Source organism: Grus americana, chromosome 3 (genome assembly GCF_028858705.1).
Source record: "Grus americana isolate bGruAme1 chromosome 3, bGruAme1.mat, whole genome shotgun sequence".
Taxonomy (NCBI): domain Eukaryota; kingdom Metazoa; phylum Chordata; class Aves; order Gruiformes; family Gruidae; genus Grus; species Grus americana.
Window position 1 is genome coordinate 95,775,510 of NC_072854.1, and position 17,790 is coordinate 95,793,299.

The window sequence follows — 17,790 nt, forward strand, 5'->3', positions numbered from 1 at the left end:
ACCGTGCTACCCCGCCACCCTCCCTGAACCTGAGCAAACAATGTGGTGAAGTTATTTTGCAGTCCATAGGAGCGCGGTCAGCAGGGCACCGTCCTGCCAAAACCACACCGTACCTGGAAGCCCCCACATCAGCATGCTCCTCGGTAAAGATGTGACCACAGTTCCAGGTAGCTGCTTGCCTCACCCAGTCCATCAGAGTTGTCTAAGCTGTGGTGGGTGGTATTTTGACCAAATTTAATATTTCCATCCTCTTGCTTTTCTTATAGGTGGTGTGACAACCAGCTCTCTGGTACCACAACTTTTAGATGAAATAGCTGAGCTCTGAACTTCTGTCGTGGAAGGTCCTCCCAACCAGTTTTATGGCGTTCAAATAGAAAACCAAAAGGTTCCTCGATATCCAAGATAAAATGGGACGATTCAGATATGAACATCTGCAGTTTTGGGAAAAAAACAGAGTAATTAGCACAAACAAAACTCGCCTCAGATAGAAAAGTAAAGGAAGTGCAAAAGGTAATTTTCTCAAGACAGAGACAGTACAGGGAGGGCCAGCTGTAAGGGCATGTATTGCTCACCTTCTTCATTGGTTTGACAGCCATCAGAATGGTTGCCACGGGCTCAGTGATCCGATCTTCATAGATGTCTAAACCAGTTTAAATATCCCCCAAGGAAAGGGAATTTAAAATAACATAGGGAGACGAAAATTAAAAGAGAACAAACGGAAGTATTTCTAAATCCTTAAGGTTTCTAATTGTTGCAGGATGAAGGAAAAAATAGTGTTTGAGCAGCAAAGATGGCTGTAGACAAACTTATAACTAAGAAGCTCAGACACCAAACACCGTGCCAGAATGAAAGGGGAGAGGAACACGTCCCTGGGGAAAAAAAAGATGACTAAACTTCAGGCAGAGAATCTAATTACTTGGCTTTGGCATTCATTCTACTGTTAATTAGGGTATGTCCCAACAGAAAAGCAAAGCCATGATTTAACACTGAGGACCATATGACTCACAGACTGAGGGCAACAAATGGAGCTTTGAGTGGAGATGCCGATTTAAAAAAAAAATCTGTGAGCAGGTCTGAAACAGCGTTGATCAACTGGGCAGAATCTCTTATCTTGCACATGACAAGGGGGATGCCAGAACTGGCCCTGTTAGGACAGAGGGATTTGGTCTGCAGGCTCACTCGGGCAGGAGCCAAGCCAGATTTTCTCCTGTGAACTCGAGACTTCTGGCTAGAAGAGGGTAGTAAAAGCTCTCTAACTACAGGGGATGGAAAGCAGGGCTGGCCACCAGATCCATTCTCTCTTTGGTCTGAGATGGGGATGGAGTCTTATGCCTGGCCCTCTTTCCACCTACAACAGGTCTTCCCAAGAAGTAAAGGAAGGTTGAACCACATTCAGAGCCTCAGACCATCTTAGGCTGTTTCATTAGGTGGCATTGGTCCCAAGAGGAGCGCAAGGATTAGAAACGAGACCTTTGTTAAAAGGTCTAAACTGCCAGAAACCAAGGCCTAGGGCAAGCTCTGGAGGGCACCAATGCCTGCGAAGAATGTAGTGCAGTAAGTGATGACCTGCTGGAAAATGACTTTCAAGGCATCTACCAAGAGCCGCAGCCAAGTAGTGGTTCAGAACATCACTCAACTTTTCTGGGCAACTGTATCTCTGGAGCTGGTGCCAGTCTTGAATTCCTGTGAGAGATACCAGACACCTAAGAAATTCAGGAGGTCTTAAAGCGACACAGATAGCAGTCTTGGAAATGGCTCTTTCGAAGTTTGTGCTGGAATTATTTATTTATAAGTACCTTTTCCCTTTTTTTCCTTTCCCCTCCAATGTAAAAAAAAAAAAAAAAAAAAAAATTCTAGTTGAGGTGACCCAGCATAAGGATTAAGACTCCTTGAAGTATGGAATTAAGATGAAACTAAAATCTTCCAGAAAAAATAGCTGAAACTGTTGATGCTTCTTGCAAACTCTTGGCTTAAACTCCCTGCTCACAGAATGTTTCCCACCAGCTTTTTCCTGAACAGCATAAACACTGGCAGTACTCATCTGACGGTCAGCAGTGGCTCCGGCACATCTGGAACAGCTTAAAGCCACAGCCTTTATGCAAAGTCATGCCCACAAAGACAAGAAAGCAAATTTTTCATTTAAAGAGAAAAGTTTGATAGCTCCAGCTCAACTGGATAGTTAGAAGAACAAGGGTGAAAGCGTCCTCCAACCAAGAGTACGCAACACGTGTGCCAGGCTGGGGAGGAGGGAAGGAGAAGTACCCTTACGAGCATCGCTAGGGCAGAAAAGTATTTGGCTTAAGTATCAGGCATCCGCACGCCCATAGCATGAATGGTTATACAAGCAATCGCTTGAAGGAACAGTCTGGCTTTTTTCTTCTTGGCGCATAATGAAACCGAAGACAAACGGTGTATAAATAAAACGGGGTGCTTCTGTAGTACAGAATGATAACAATCTCGGCAATTTACCGGCTCATGCCAGGAAATTCGCCTCGCACACTGCTTGCAGGTTATCAGCTTTATCAGATTGGATACACAAAATAAAATGACAGAAGCGAGGAGGCAAAACCAGTGTCTCCACAATAGGGCTTGCAAGGAGAAAACACTTTACATGGGGAAAGCCCAAACTATGGCTTGGCAAAGAGCTGGGTTAGGAAATAAAGGGCATATGGGTCTCAGTACCCTACATACCTGTGTATCACGTATATTGCGTCCACAGCGGTGAGTTATTACAAATACTGAGAGTGGACGCATATCTACCTCGGGTCTGCTGCTTGGTGAAGGAAGGGTGTCAGACGTTCTCAAATGACACAGACCAGCTCTTCTTCTATGCTGCTCATCACTAGAGTGCAAAGGATTTCACAAACGGATCGAGTATCATCATTCTTCTTTCACTAAAGGGAAACCCGAGCTAGCGAGTTGCAGCACGTCCAACTTACCCCACACCTAGCAAGTCCGATTCCAAGCAGCTCTTTGTGGCCTTCTTATAAAGTCCATGTCCCACTCTTAAAACAGAGATGAACTTAAATATTCCTCTGAACATATCAGACGAGAGCTACAACTAACACTATTCTGAAAGTTAGAGACCCTATAAATAGCAATTTTTATTCATTTCGGCAAGTTTTAAGAGGAGACTACGAAAGCCCTACTGGAGCTTTACAACCTTGACTTCCCAGATGCCACAGGACACCTGAGGGGAGAGCGAAGCGAGAACAGTCTTGCAAGCAGGTCATGCCCGCGCTATTTGTCCCACACCTTAGCTATCCCATTGACTGTTGGGAAGCTCAGATGTGGAACCACACTAACGCTCCTGACTCCACCAGCTGCTTCTGAGGTGAAGTGACGCCACAAACCCTTCTTACGGATTCATTTGTCCAGGTCCTCTGGATTTGGTGGCAGTAACGTTGCTTCAGGAATCTCTACCATGCGGAAAGCTCTTGCGTTGCTTCTCAGCATTTGACCTGGGTGACCGAATAAATGCTTGTGGACAATTAGAAGCCCAAGAAACACTGCTACAGGTACGTATTCTCCTCTGCACAACTTGCACTAGTGCAGCCAGCCACGTTCACTCCAGGGCCTCTCCTATATTCATTCTAGATACCTATATATTCTATTCGAGATACTTATATACTGCTGACATCCTGCAAAGTCACAACACAAACAGCTTTCCGAGACAGATTCCTAAAATTCCCTCCTCCAAGGAACATGACACACACTGATTCTAAAAATCTTAGCTTCAGATCACCTGGTGTTTTGAAACCCTATTGAAATATTACTGTGCCTGCATCTTCCTCACCTAAACACTCAAAATACTTAATCATATAGTATTACGAATGATGATCTCTGCCACAAGTTTAACAGCATTAGAACTTCATATTTCAAACACACCACTATAATAGGTAAGTTAATTCCTGTAACTTTCATTTATTAATCAATTATGGATTTATTTTAGCTGAGTTTAAGACAATTAACCTTCTGCATGTTTCAGTGAAGGGCGATCTCTATATAAAACAGCCCAAACCTCACAGTTTTGTTTTCAGGGTTCTGGTTTTGTATTAGTTCACTAGTGATGAGAGATAAAGACTCCAAAGGAGCCTAGACTAAATGTATTTTTAGGAGCAATGCTCTAGAAAATATATAATTAACAAATTATGAAGCCCGAAATAGTTCCACAGAGCAGCCCACAACGCTGTTTCAGCTTGTCACCCGACCGCTGTCGTGCCCAGCTGTAACTCCTCACCAGCAGCATTTTGCACATTTTATAATCTATCACGTTTGCGCTAATTTGCTGTAGGAGCAGCTCCCATCAGGCACAAAGGAGAAACTCTCTCTGTTTACAGGACAACAGCTACATCTGGTCCTCAGTTTGTGCTCACGGGGGCTGTGCTCTAGAATACACACATTTATGTCACAAAAATGTGTACTCAGCCCACAACGGGGGAGAAAAACCCTTGAGATTTAAGTGAAAACTCGCTAAATTAAGAGCTTGCTGGAATTTCAGAGTGTGATAAAACTTGTAAAGATGATAATTATCAGTCTCTGGATCTCTTCACTCAAGTATTTTAGATGCAACAGAAATGGACTGGAATAAACATGAGTTACTGATCACTTAGATCTAACTACTCATCCCATTGACATGTACGACTACTAAGTATCTGTAAAAATATGTATTTACAGTACAGACTTAAAATAAACTCAGTAAACCCACAGCTTTTTGCTCCCAAACAAATATAAAAAGAAAACGATATGGTAGTTTATACCCCATTTATTAAGACAGAGCCATCTATTACTTAATACACTAGTTGGGTAGCCATAAATCACATTATTTTCTTACTATATTAAGATGCAAGACAGTTTGGCAACCAGCTAACAAAGACAAACTAGGCAGGGTGGAGAAACATTTAAGCTGCAGCGGGTTAAAAACCATCTAAGCTAGGGAGACCTGAACCAGCGCAGTTATACAAGGCGCTGGCATCGGGCGACGACTCGGCACGGCACGCTTGCCAGCCAACTCCTCGAGTGCCCGGCGGGCCTGCCAGGGCCCCTTCGGCTGGAATGTCGGGAAAAGGTCCAGGGACCGGCTGGGTGCCGCTTGTTTGGACACCTACCAAAGAGCGCATCACCAAAGCTACGGTTTTTCTGTGCAGGGATCGCATAGGGGTTTTGTTTTTTTTGTTTTTTTTTTTGGTTTTTTTTTGTAAGAATGAAGGCTTCTGGTAAGAAAGTTGATAGTGCAATCTGAATTAATTTGTGCCCACAGTGTCATTATTCATTCTCCCAAAACAGTTTAAATATAATCGTGTAGGAATTTGCTATCTCCGTAAAGATATTACAAAGTAGTGCTTATACAGTTGGTGACTACATAGATTGAATTTTAATAAATCTCTCTCTCCATGCTTTTGCAAAACCACAAGTACGAAAGCAAGAAGTGACAGAGCAGCCAAGTATTTTTGTATCTTCCAAAAGCTATTAAAATTCTCAGGGCTCTAAAAAGTTAATATACCTTATCGCACAGGAAGCGCGCGCCATGTTCAATTTAACAGCTGCTCAGAGGAGAGCAAAACTTAATTCTGCTTCCTCTTTGCCAACGTGCCACCAAGTTACAACTCCTGCTGAGGAATCGGAGAGGTTGCTTTACTCCAGACAAGCAAGTTCAGATATGTTTCTGCTTGTCAGTGTAGCTGTGTGCTTAACAAGGAAATTTGCCACATGAGCTATATCACACGTACACAATTAGGTATTTTTTTCTAGCGAAGACAGGAAAAAAAGGGTCAAGCACCAGGAGCTTCAGCTCATAAATACGTTGTGTTGGCCCTAGGAAACCTAGCTGATCACAGCTGTAGCTTTAATGCAAATTTACAAAGTGAGTATTGATTCAGCTTGAAAAGCATATACACAATAGTTACACCTTGATAACAACAGATTGAAAGACAGTATCAGGTTAACATCCTATCGATACACAATTGTTGTAAACAGAATATATTATAAAAATAGGAAATGGCAATGCTTCATTGAAATAACAGATTTAAAATTTGCTTCTTGAAACAACTACTCTTCAATCGGTATGGCAACACGCAAGTAAATTAACTAAAACCACCAGATTTCTTTTCAGTCTTTAAACGACTGTAGGGTTAAAGTCAATGAGAGTTGGTTTTTTTTTTTTTTTCTTTTAAAGACTCTTGATTTAAGACATAGTGAGAGGGGGGAAACTTCTTAAAAAGCATCTTCAAGAGATCCTTACCTCATTGCAAGACATTTACTTTACCTTGCTGAGAAAACATCAAGCCTTTTTCTTTTCAAAGCTCTCATCAGTAGCATTTTCAATTAAAAATGGAAAAAAAAAAAGAAGAAGCTTAAAATGCAGACATTTTAAAATCAACTGCATTTGGGACTCAACCCATGGTGAAGCTAAATGATTCTTTGTACATCAGTATTGCAAAAGGGGAGAGCAATTAGCAGTGTTATACCATGCTTTGTAAGAGTTAATATTTTAAAAGCCAACTGATTTGACTTCTGTCTATTCTAAGATTTTTTTAAAAAGCAATTATGAACAAAATATCTCCTTTGGTCACAGTCGGGAGACAACTGTTTAGGTAAGTGTGGCAACACACCAATCAACTATCTACGGTATATGAATACAGCTGAAGATACAAATAAAATAGTCCTTTTATTTGCAATGCATGCCAGGCACAAACAGAAAAAGAATTTTTAGAATTCCAATATATTAATTCTCACCATATTGCTGTACTTCAGGTAGCTTAAAAAAAGCCCGTGAAAGCACACGTGCTTGAAGGCATCTTATTAACACACACACACATATATATATACACATGGGCTATGTAGATTCTTGCAGACTAAGGTTTGGCACATACATGATCACAACACTTTAGGAAAATGAGACTCAAAAAGCTTTCATAATTTTAAACGTGAATGGTTTTAAAAGGAGACAAATATTGTTATTTTAGACAGAATCACAGAAGATTCGGTTCATATTTTTCCATTAAATACTGTATGTCAAGGTAGCTTTAAGAAAAAAGAACCATCCTCCCATGCTCCCTGCAGATTCATCTCTCCGGTACTCAGCAACTTCTGACTTGACAGCTTCAGTCTTACATGCAACTTTGCAGCAGAGACAAGCTTTAAAGGAGTCTGCAAATATTTTGGCTTGCACATGGAGACTAAAGCAAACCAGTTTATATCATAGAAATTCAGAATCTTTGCTTGCTTCTAAGTAGTGCAGAACCTTAAAGTTAAATGTGGTCTGAAGGATGTGAGTGACTGTCGGGATGACGTCTAGCAAAGGCTTGAATTCATCTCATCAGACACTATGGATACACAACAGACAGGTCTTTCAGAGACTGTATGCTTCTGATTTAAAGACTATTGTTTTGTAAGCAACAAGTCTTCACATGCACACAATTTAAAGTACGTAAATGCAAAACATGGCTTTGTAATTTATTATCTTAAGTCTCATTCTGACAGTTATCTGGATGAGTGTCTACATGTCCTTAAGAGTATTTTCAGAAGAGTTATGCCTTTAAAACTGATAAAACCCCCCACCTGCAGACCCTCATATACAGTCAAAATATAGTATAGTTACTTTTCTCCAGTTCCATGGGGACATAGATTTCTAAAAATATTTGGATTTAATGCCCTAATTTTTCAATTCTGTTCTATAAACCATGATCCAGTTAGAGTAAAAAAACCTCCATGCACTATATGTCAAGGCATTAATGACATTGTTTTATTTACACAACAATTTTTCAGTGTTAAATAACATGTTATATGGAAATTAATTTTAATTTCAATTTAGTTAAATTTCATTTCCATATCTTGGTAAACTGGAGCTGTTGCCGACTTTCTAAACTGCAATGATCTGTATATTTATATACAACAAACCCACCAAGTTGTGCTAAGTATTCAAAGACTTTAATTCCCACATAGCACTACCACCCTGTTCTTTTCAAATATGGTCAATGATCTTTGTAAGTTTTTTTGCAAAATAATCCTACTGAGCAAGCCCTTTCTATAGCCCTTTCCGTAGAAAGGAGTATCACCTCAAAAGAACACTTTACAAGATTGAGGTTCAAATACTTATCTGTCATGTAACCAAAATATATAGGAATCATGCTAGCATACCATATTACACTGAATCCTATTAAAAAAAATAATCAGTGGTTTGTGCACATCTTTTGAAGACGACATGTATAAGATTTCATAAACCAAATCAGAAGGTTAAAGTTAAAGCATACCCCTCAAACAGAAACGAGGAATCGACTACTCGCATTCTGAACATACTAACACTTTAGTGCCTTTAGAACTGAAAAGGTATTCATGAAGAAATACACTGTGACTTGAGTAGTCAATGCCCAAGTCTACTATAATTTAAAAAGTGATTATTTTTAGCATAACCACAACAGCAAGTTATTCTGTATATTTCAGTGAAGCAAAGCTTTAAAAAAGTTGTAGAGAAATAGACCATTCCTTTTTTGTGTGTTTTAAGGGAGAAACAAATCCTCTCCATAAAGAATATTTACACAAATGCAAGAGCAAACTTTCTGAGATAAGGGTTTGGGGATTTTATTATCATTTTCTTTCCAAAGATTCCACCACATGGTAAAAAATTAAATGAATCTGTATTCCGGACCACACTGATAATGTCACAGCTAGAATCTCATCAGCTAGTTTATGACAAGCAACTGCAACGGGTGTAAACAAAGAACAGGTCCCTACATTGGGACAAAGCTTGGTTGCAGGTTGACTGTACGATACTACTACTGAAAGCAAGATTTAGAGTAAACTCATCTGGAATTCAGATGCAACTGAGGGAACAGTGAGAACGACACAGTGAAGGTACACTTGGGTGCAATTTCATGCTGGTGACTTTTTTTTTCTTCCTCTTTTTATGCTTAGAGCAGATTTTAAACCAGGAGTTGCATATCCAATGACACACACACACAATTCAAAACGTAAGTGACCATTAGCACATTTGTACACATACTTACATAAACTTAGTATTTACATATTCTAAACAAAGTTCCATTTTAACAGTTGAAGTCTTTTAACACATGAAAGAAGATAAGCTACTACAAAGAATGCATAATGGGATCACAAATTTTCCACAAGCATATAAACACATGTTTTAAAGTGCTTTCTGGGTGCTTCAGCTCAACCCCTTGCAGTATAAGCTTCTATGTAGTGCTGTTCCAGTCATTACAAGATTATTGAAATCATTCCCCTTCAGGTGCATTGTAAGTTCAAGAAAAATGACGACGCCATCGATGTAAAAGTTTTAAGCTCTACCAACATAAATGTATACATTACTTAAGTTCAGGTGAAGTTGTCAAATACTTTGGTTTATCATAGCTTGGGATAAATATTTGATAGAACAGAAATTGCACCTCTCCATTCTTAAGTTTTTCACTAAAAAAATACCCCAAAATAAATTGACAGTATTCTTTGGTAAAAACAGGACATTTGGCCAGTTTGCGTGTGCATCTATTTATTAAAATAGTCTAAAAGTGAACAAATGCCACTGCTGTACTGTCAATTTAGAGGAATAACCATTCCTTACTCAGTGAGGAGTATCAAAACATTAAGCCTAGCAGTTAGCCGTATAACAAGCTCAAACACCTTCAGCAACCATTGCAGGGGATCAATAATGTTTTAGAATACTTTTTGCTTAACATTTACCCTTTACGTTACAAAAACTGTAAAACGCTCTATGCCTGCAGACAAGTCCATTCATTTGCAGTGACTACAGAAACATTATTCAATGGTGTACACTGTTAGGTTTCTGATAAGCATGTAACAAAAAGCAGGAATATGGTGTGCTGACCAACCAATATTCAACTGCACACTATTTGTGCATTACCTATACTAAGTACTAAGAAAAGCCTATTAAAAATTCAGTTAACTGCTACAAGTTACGTGAATATATAAAAACAGAGCAGATATACAAGTATAACACTGAACATACTGTACTTTATTAGCACAAAAAGCCAGAACAAGGCACAGCAAGCAGAAAAATACATCGATAGAAGGGTTAGTGTAGCATACAAGAATAACGTTTATTGTACTTGCAGCCAAAATGTTCCCTACCTCGCACAGGTCACTGCCATAGAGAAGTAAGTAATGACATACTGTAGCAGCTGGTAAAGAAACTAGGGAGCACTCATAATTGGTACAAAACATTAAACAGGGGTCAGGGCATTCCAACAAAATTTTAGTGCAAAAATGTCTAAGACAGAACTATTCTAAGTCCCATCTCCGATTAAATAAGCAAACAGAACTTAGAATCTTGTCTCCAAGTAATCTGTTGAAACTATAATCAGTGCATATTACTTAAAATATTTTTAAAAGCGCAAATGGAAAGATATTTACAAATAAAGTGTAACAGTACCTTTGAAACCTGACGCTTATTTTGGCTATGTCAGATTTTGTATTCTGATTATAATTCACCCACTTTAATTTTCTCCATAAAAATATCAGACGACTTTAAATAATTAAACATTTTTTCTCTTCCCTATTACCTTCCATTGTAAGTTACTAGCACTCAGGCCACCAAATTCAGTTTTAGAAAAAAAAAAAAAAACCAAACCATAACCTTTTGTTTCATGGTAATAATCTAATCCCATGTCCTGCCACTGAATCAGCAATTCACACTGGAAGGTATTTAACTGTCCAAGACAGTATTACTTTTTGCTAACAATGCCACTTAAATCTCCAAGTGTTTAAAATAGAATTACAGTACTGAGCAGGCATATTCAAGTCTCAATGATTAGGAAACCTTATACACTGAGAAAAGCATGATTCATCTGTTAGCATCAAGACACTATTAACTCCTAATGGGCTGCTTCTAGTGAACTGCTCTTCATTAAAAAGAAAATACTCCTATTCACTAGTATTTGGAAACTTGTCTGTGAGCTATATTAGTACTTTGAGTAGTGGAAAGTTTTCAAGGAGATAATTTTAAAAAAATACTTCAAATATTAGCAAAAATGCTCCTCTAATAAAGCCTTTATCAGCATTACATGAATGCCCCATGGAAAATGCCTCATAGTTTCTTCATCCAATTACTACAGCTATAAAAGTGAAACAAAATATTTAGAAATTAGCAAAAATATTTTCATTAGGCCTTAATGAAAAACGTGCAGAATTGTGTCTGCTTATTGTTTCCAAGAGGCATCACAACTTAGTTGGATTAACAGCAGGCAGCATCTGACAGGATACTAACACTCAGCTTAAATAGGATATTGCAGGAAAGCTAGACGTTGTTGGTGCGCTCACTGCAGTTAAACTGTAACACACAAATAAAAAGCATATTCTATAAGCTTATTCTGATTTCCATTTACTTTGTTTTTATAGGTTCCCGCTCCAACCATCGCACCCTGACTTTTTGTTTATAGTGATACTCCTTTAGAAAGTCTTGCAACATTGAGGGCAGAGGAAGGTCATCAATTCCATCATATGTAGTGCACCTGCAGATTACTGCCCGGCAGATATACTGCAGACTAAAGGGGAAAGTCCTGTTCAGAGATACAGTAAGTAACGGTTCAAAGAACATGCAAGAGCTAGGGTCTTTGTAGTGTTCCAGAAGCCCTGTAACAGTGGAGGAGTGAAACACACAGGGATCATGGGCATCGAAACTAAAGTTGTGATTCCACTGCTCAATGCGTGCATGTAGCGATCGGTTGTAACGACGGAAGCTCACAGAGAAGAGGTAGTCCTCTTGCGCAGAATCCCTGAGCAAAAAAGTGCCTTCGGGTTTACCCTCCAGAAGTGCTTCTGCTTCATAGCGGTCCATCACACCCCAGTAACACGGGTTACCTGTGATCTGAAGTAAGTCTGGCACAAGGCAATGGATGTAATCAATTTGAGTATGCACTTTCCAAGCCCCCTGCCTGCTGATATGGCCATGGCTCTCTCCAGACATCTGACGCTGCTTCTGCCTGCGTGACTGCAGACAAAGTGTTGTTGTGTCCTCTTCAGAGTCACAGTTCCCCGGAGGTGTTATGTTTTTGTCCCCAGTCAGCTCGGTCATACCAGGGGCTAACTTTGGTCCCAATTTATACAATGGATTTACCTGTGCTGTTGCTTCAAAAGTATGTATTTGGGCATTGGGAGGGGGATCAACCCCTTCTTCAATACTAAGTCTACGTCTCTCTCTAAGCCTGTCTTCTTCATCCTCTGTGGAAACCAAGGAAGGATCAAATGTGTCAAAAAAAGTTGAATGAGGACTCACAGGCGCTGTGTGTTGTTTAATTAGATGCCACTTCTGAGCCAGATCCGAGCCTGCAGGAAAAGGACATTTCTCAAGCATTAGTTCAGAGAGATGGATCTTTCTCTTGTTAGAAAACAGAGGTTTGGACTGTTTGCTGTAAGTTCTCATGGGAAAACACAGCCCAACAGTATCTTGTAGACGCTGTCGTAGAGAACGGCTACCTACTGTTCTGTTTGATACTGCATCCATATCATGGACAGAGCTCACCCCGTACCTTCTCTCCCTCCTCTGCAAACCACTTCGTGTTCTACCAAATCTTTTTTCAGTATCCAAGGAGCTCTGGGTTTTGGTAGAGCAGGAATGCTTCTTCTTCCCACCCCAAGGAGCATGTCGAGAATAAGAGTCCCTTCGAGCAAGTCTAGCTCCCGTGGTGACACACGAGTCATTCTCTTTCTCAATGCTTATTTCAACAATCTGAGGAATTTCTGTGACACAGTTTTGGTTCCGCCTTGCCGGATTCTTTGAAGGACTTAAGCCTAATTGCAAAGCAATGTTTTCTCTCAAAGGGCTGTTAGGTTGCTGTTGAGCCAAATCAGTTATCTGGATAGCCTTCTCTTTAGCAGATGAGCAACTACTGGAGGTCACAACTACATTTTCATTTTGGCTTCCGCCCTCATGACTGAAGAGATTCTGGCACCTGTATTTGAAGTTGTTCCACATCTTTCCCACTTTATCCATGGATTACGTTATCTAAATTCAAGAGGAAAAGAAATATTAAAATAAAAATATAGTTAAAAAAAATAAGGATACATCTTCAGATGTCTGTTCTTACAGACACAAGACTACTGTTAATTGAACACAAGACATTTGAAAAAGCAGCCTAGTGTTTGTATGGTTATGTAGAAGTGACACGTATCACACCATTGTGATATTTAGAAAAATCACTATGAAGAAAGTGTTTGGGAAATTACAAACATTTTATTTACAAGCAGGCCCTCTGGGGTTTTTTGCAGGATCATTAAGCACATAGGTAGCATTGCATAGGTGTATTTGACGGACAGGGAATATGCAGTCTAAAATTCTTCATTTTAAGAAGAATTTGTAAGTCATATGTAAGGTACGGCTCCCTGATAAGCTTCCAATAAGCAGCAGTAAAACAAATCCTGAAGAACTATTCGAATCACTCCAAACAATGACAGCAGTTAGTGAAATCCAACAAGTGCACTGCAAATGTCCAGATACACCATCTAAAAGCAAAAGCTTGAGCCACAGGTCAGAAATTCCAAGCTATAACTGACAAAATTTAAAAAATTAGCACAAAAGTAGAAATTCCGGGGAAAAGAAGCATTCAGTATTCTTAGACGAGGCAATCACCAAAAGACAAGGAAAAGCAGTAAGGTATCAGCAGAATTTTAGAATTATAAAGTCTCTGATACATTAATAAAAGCCATACATATGAAACATCTGAAAAAAAACCCCCAACCCCAAACTGTCTGGCTTTATTACTTAAAGAGCACTTAAAAAGAAAGCAGGTCCACAGCAAAAACATGACGACAGTGAATCATGAAGATACAGTAAAAAGCTAAAAACATTAGCAGTGTGTATTCTGCAACTACTTTTTTAGAGACCAAGCTAGATAATTGGAACAAGACTGTGAAAAACACAGGACTGCCCTAGCACAGAGAGAAACAGGCTAATTCTGTACTAAAAAAAAAAAAGTCAGGCAATGCCAAGCTAAATTAGATCTAATTAAGTTCTGAGAGAAGTGCTAAACTTAAAGGACTAAAACATGTCATCTTATCTAATTTAACTAAATAAAAAGTGCTCTGTTCTTTGAAAATTGAAAATATTATTTTAAAGCAACATTCCTGTTGCTGCAGTTCTTTGTTCGCAGCTAGAAAGGAATCCGAAGCAGTGATTGAATGCACTGGGTCTCATGAAATAATGTGGATGATAAACAAATAAACAATACTCTAGTGATGCAGTCTAGAAGTCCCTTAAGACAGAAGCACAGCTGTAAGCCCACGCCTTTATAGTAGAATCCACTGAGACTGAGGAAGAGTCAGAGGTATAGCTTACATGCGAATCATGAAAGGATAATGAACGTGAAACACCTAACTGTTATAGGAACAGAAAGCAAAAGCAGAAAAAGCTTTCTTCCTCACCCCCTCCTCAGACACTTCAGCAAACCCAGAAAGCTAGGGATCTACATCCAACTGCGTGAATAAAACCTTAAGAATTTAGTGTGGATGTGGGGAGGGGAGCAGGGAAGCAGGGAAATCAGGCCTTAGCAGTCTCTGGAGATTACTGATAAAAGTTACCTAAAACACAGTGCTCATGACAATCTGAACAACACCCAAGCAGTTAGTAAGGAGGAAGACGCTTGCAGAGAAATGTCAGACATAGAAGATGCTATAGAGTTCTGTGCATATGTAAAAGTGAAAGTGTGGAAGCAAATGAACAAGGAATGTCTTGCTGATTTAAAAAAAAAAAATTCCTAAATTTGTTTTTTTCCTGGAGTTGTCTGGACCAAACTAGGGGAGTTCCAAGAGCAGCAGAACTAATAAAGTCAGATCAGGTACAGATTTGTAGGAACCATACATCCACGTATCATGCCATCACAATAATCATAGCTGTTTGCAGCGTCTCAGAATACCCACACACTGACCAGGAGGCAGCATATGTTTGCTAGTTGCCAGCCTGTCATATAATGTTGACTTCTACCCATTTTTCTCAAGCTGTATATTTGTTTCTCTTCCTAGTCACAGAGATGTTTAAAATTTTGGGGAAGGGAAAAGGAAGACAGAGTATATAACCTCCATGCCCTTGGGAAATCAGGCTGGAAGCAGCACACATCTTTGCAACAATGAATTGGAATTACTTTTCTAACCAAACAGTCATACACTATTCAGTGGTGTCTTTTATTCTAAAATTGCTCATTATTGCTCTTTTTTTGCACTATGAGTCTAGAATGTCTTTAGACCATTAGACGGTGGAAAGTTCTCTGCACTTGCCCAGAAAGCTTCAAGAACAAAGAAAAAACAAACAAAACCCTCCACCCACAAAACCCCCACCGTATTGGCTCGACAGACTGTACTTTTCCAAAGTCAAATTTAAAAGGTTAACTACTTCTTGTCATACTCAAGAGAATACAGATACTCTTCTTACCCAGAAAAGCATACAAGTCACTGTATCTTGTCTTGAGAGTATACCTCAACATGAATTTGCCAGATTCCTTCTCTGAGGTGTGGACATAATTACTATAAAGAGAAAAATGGTATTTTTGTTAGTTGTTAGAATATCTTTTAATTTAGATATTTATAATAAGTCACTGGTATCAATGGGATATTTTACTAATTATATCTTAAATGTATGCATGGAACTGCCTGCTCATTATATATTTTAATGCATATTAACATAAACCAAAAAGCTTCACAGAACTTTCTTTTTCATCCATTAACAACGTTTGTCAAGTGGAGTCCAGGGGAGGACCCTCAACAAAGCTTTTGAGAATCAAGAGTGAAGCCACAGCATCTGGACCACTGAAGTGCCAGGCACAATGGGCATACTCAGGTCTGTAAAAATGGTTTCCCCACATTTTGGTTTCGAGCCCAAAGCAGTGGTTCCCAAGTTGTGGTTGGCAGTGCTGTCAGATCACCTCATACTGCCTCTCTTCCTTGTTTCCAGCTGCTACATCACATCAAAAGGCAGCTAAAAATACACGCTTTTCTAATATTACTTTTCCAGGTAAGCAACTGCTGTACGTGCCACAAGGATGTTATATGATTGTGAAGCAAGAGGAATATGAACCATGACTCTAAAAATGGGAAAGTGGAATGAATACAAGACAAGTTCTTTATTAAAAGAGTAGGTCAGCACTTCCCTAAAATAATCATCATTGTTTTTCAGAAGTCCAAGAGGAGTGGAGGGATTTAGTATGCTCACACCACTGTCAGAAATCTAACAGTAAAAGGACAGAGGAGAATAATTTGCTTCTCCACACTAGAACCAAGCCCAGGACAGCAATAAGATTTAACAGAAAACATTGGGAACTTGTGTTAACACTTTACATGTGGAACAGGAAGAAAAATATTCAAGTCTGATGCATATTTACTGGAATGAAAAAGTATGGGGTTGCGCAATCACTAGGTGAATATTAAATGTTAATATTTGTAGGCAGAAAGTCCAGAGTAAAGTCAGAAGAATACTAAACATTATTAGTTTCCATTCACCTCTGGAAGCACCAAAATTGCTGAAACACTTTTAAAGTTACGCTATACTACAACTACTGACAGATTCCATAAAAGTAACCTTTCTAGAGAGTTACAAGTACAAAATCTTAGTACAAAATGAAGATTAAAGCACAAATAAGGTTCTTCTGCAAATTTAACATCTACGCCCATTTCTTTCTTCCCCATTATGTTCCTAGCAAGTCTACAGCAAGGCCTTAACACAGCAAACAAAAGGTAAAATTGCTAGGATAAGAGCCATATAATTTTCAACAGAGCCTTACTTAAAACAATAGGTCATTCGGGCCTCTGAAGACATACCTGCATTCCAAATAAAACCAGTAATGCTGTTTTACTGGGCACAGGTGGCAACGGGGCAGCATGCTAACGATTTTAAGTTATTAAAAATACAAGAAGGACACAGAAGCTTATCTTGAAATTTCATGCTTAATAGTATTTAATGTTATACATCACTATTATCCCTCAGTTCTGCTCAGAAACATGAACATTCAGTGTACCACCTCTCACATCACCACTGCCAGCCAGCTGACACAGCCTCTTGGACAAATGGCCGGTGGCTCCGGGAAGGAGTGGTTGCTTTGGGAACCATCCTTTGCTAATGGAAAACAGTTTCTTGAATTTGGTTGAATGTCTCAGTTAAACTTCTCAGCCTTGTGTTAGAATAAAGCTTGAGTCATTGGTAAAGTATTTAATATTCAACCTAGTAATTTTAAATTAGTTTAAATCAATGTGCAACAGATGTGTGGTTTCACAGATTTCTTGTGGCAGTCACAGAGCACAAATTACTTCTGAACTGGCCCTAAAGCCATCTGGGTTTTACAAAGGAGCACTGACAGTGGTTATTTTAGCCTAAACAGAAAATAAATTTAATTCCACCGAAATCCACAAAGTGAATTCATCAATTTGAAGATTTTCTAAGAAAAAGAAAAGTTATATAGTGTTCCTAAAACAATCTCTTTTCAACTAAACATTATTTCTGTCTACTTTAAACTGGCATAATTTATCTTAAAAAAAAATAACAGGTAGTAAGTACTCTACCAGGATTACAGAAGCAATGAGCAGTAGTAACTATATTACACTATATAACACAATATTCCCATTTGCAGTAAATTTAGAGACGTTCAAAGCCATGAAGTTTGCATGAGTGTAGTCTTCAAGTATTCTGAGTGTACAAATGATGAAACTACAAAGAGAGCTAGGAAAACCATTTGTATAATATGATGTAAATAAACACAACCGTTATAACCTGTTTGCAATCCTGAAATACCACATATTAATAGATTACTGTGAAAACTCAGACCACTCTTTCCAGAAGTG

At 38.9% G+C, this 17,790-nt stretch overlaps 1 protein-coding gene across 8 annotated transcripts in view; it reads right to left on the reverse strand.

Moving 5' to 3' along the window:
- Nucleotides 1–9,284: 9,284 nt before the first annotated feature.
- The window catches only part of SOCS5 (suppressor of cytokine signaling 5), a 93,292-nt gene continuing 84,786 nt past the window's right edge, over nucleotides 9,285–17,790 (reverse strand). For 5 of the 8 annotated variants that reach the window (XM_054821822.1, XM_054821827.1, XM_054821828.1 and 2 more), the window contains 2 exons: nucleotides 15,392–15,483; nucleotides 9,285–12,973 (listed from right to left, as the gene is read on the reverse strand). In XM_054821822.1, coding sequence (XP_054677797.1) covers nucleotides 11,351–12,961 — 1,611 coding nt within the window. In that variant the 5' untranslated portion in view covers nucleotides 12,962–12,973; nucleotides 15,392–15,483 and the 3' untranslated portion in view covers nucleotides 9,285–11,350. The remainder of the gene's footprint in view (nucleotides 12,974–15,391; nucleotides 15,484–17,790) is intronic. The other 3 variants (XM_054821823.1, XM_054821825.1, XM_054821829.1) reach the window with 1 other exon arrangement.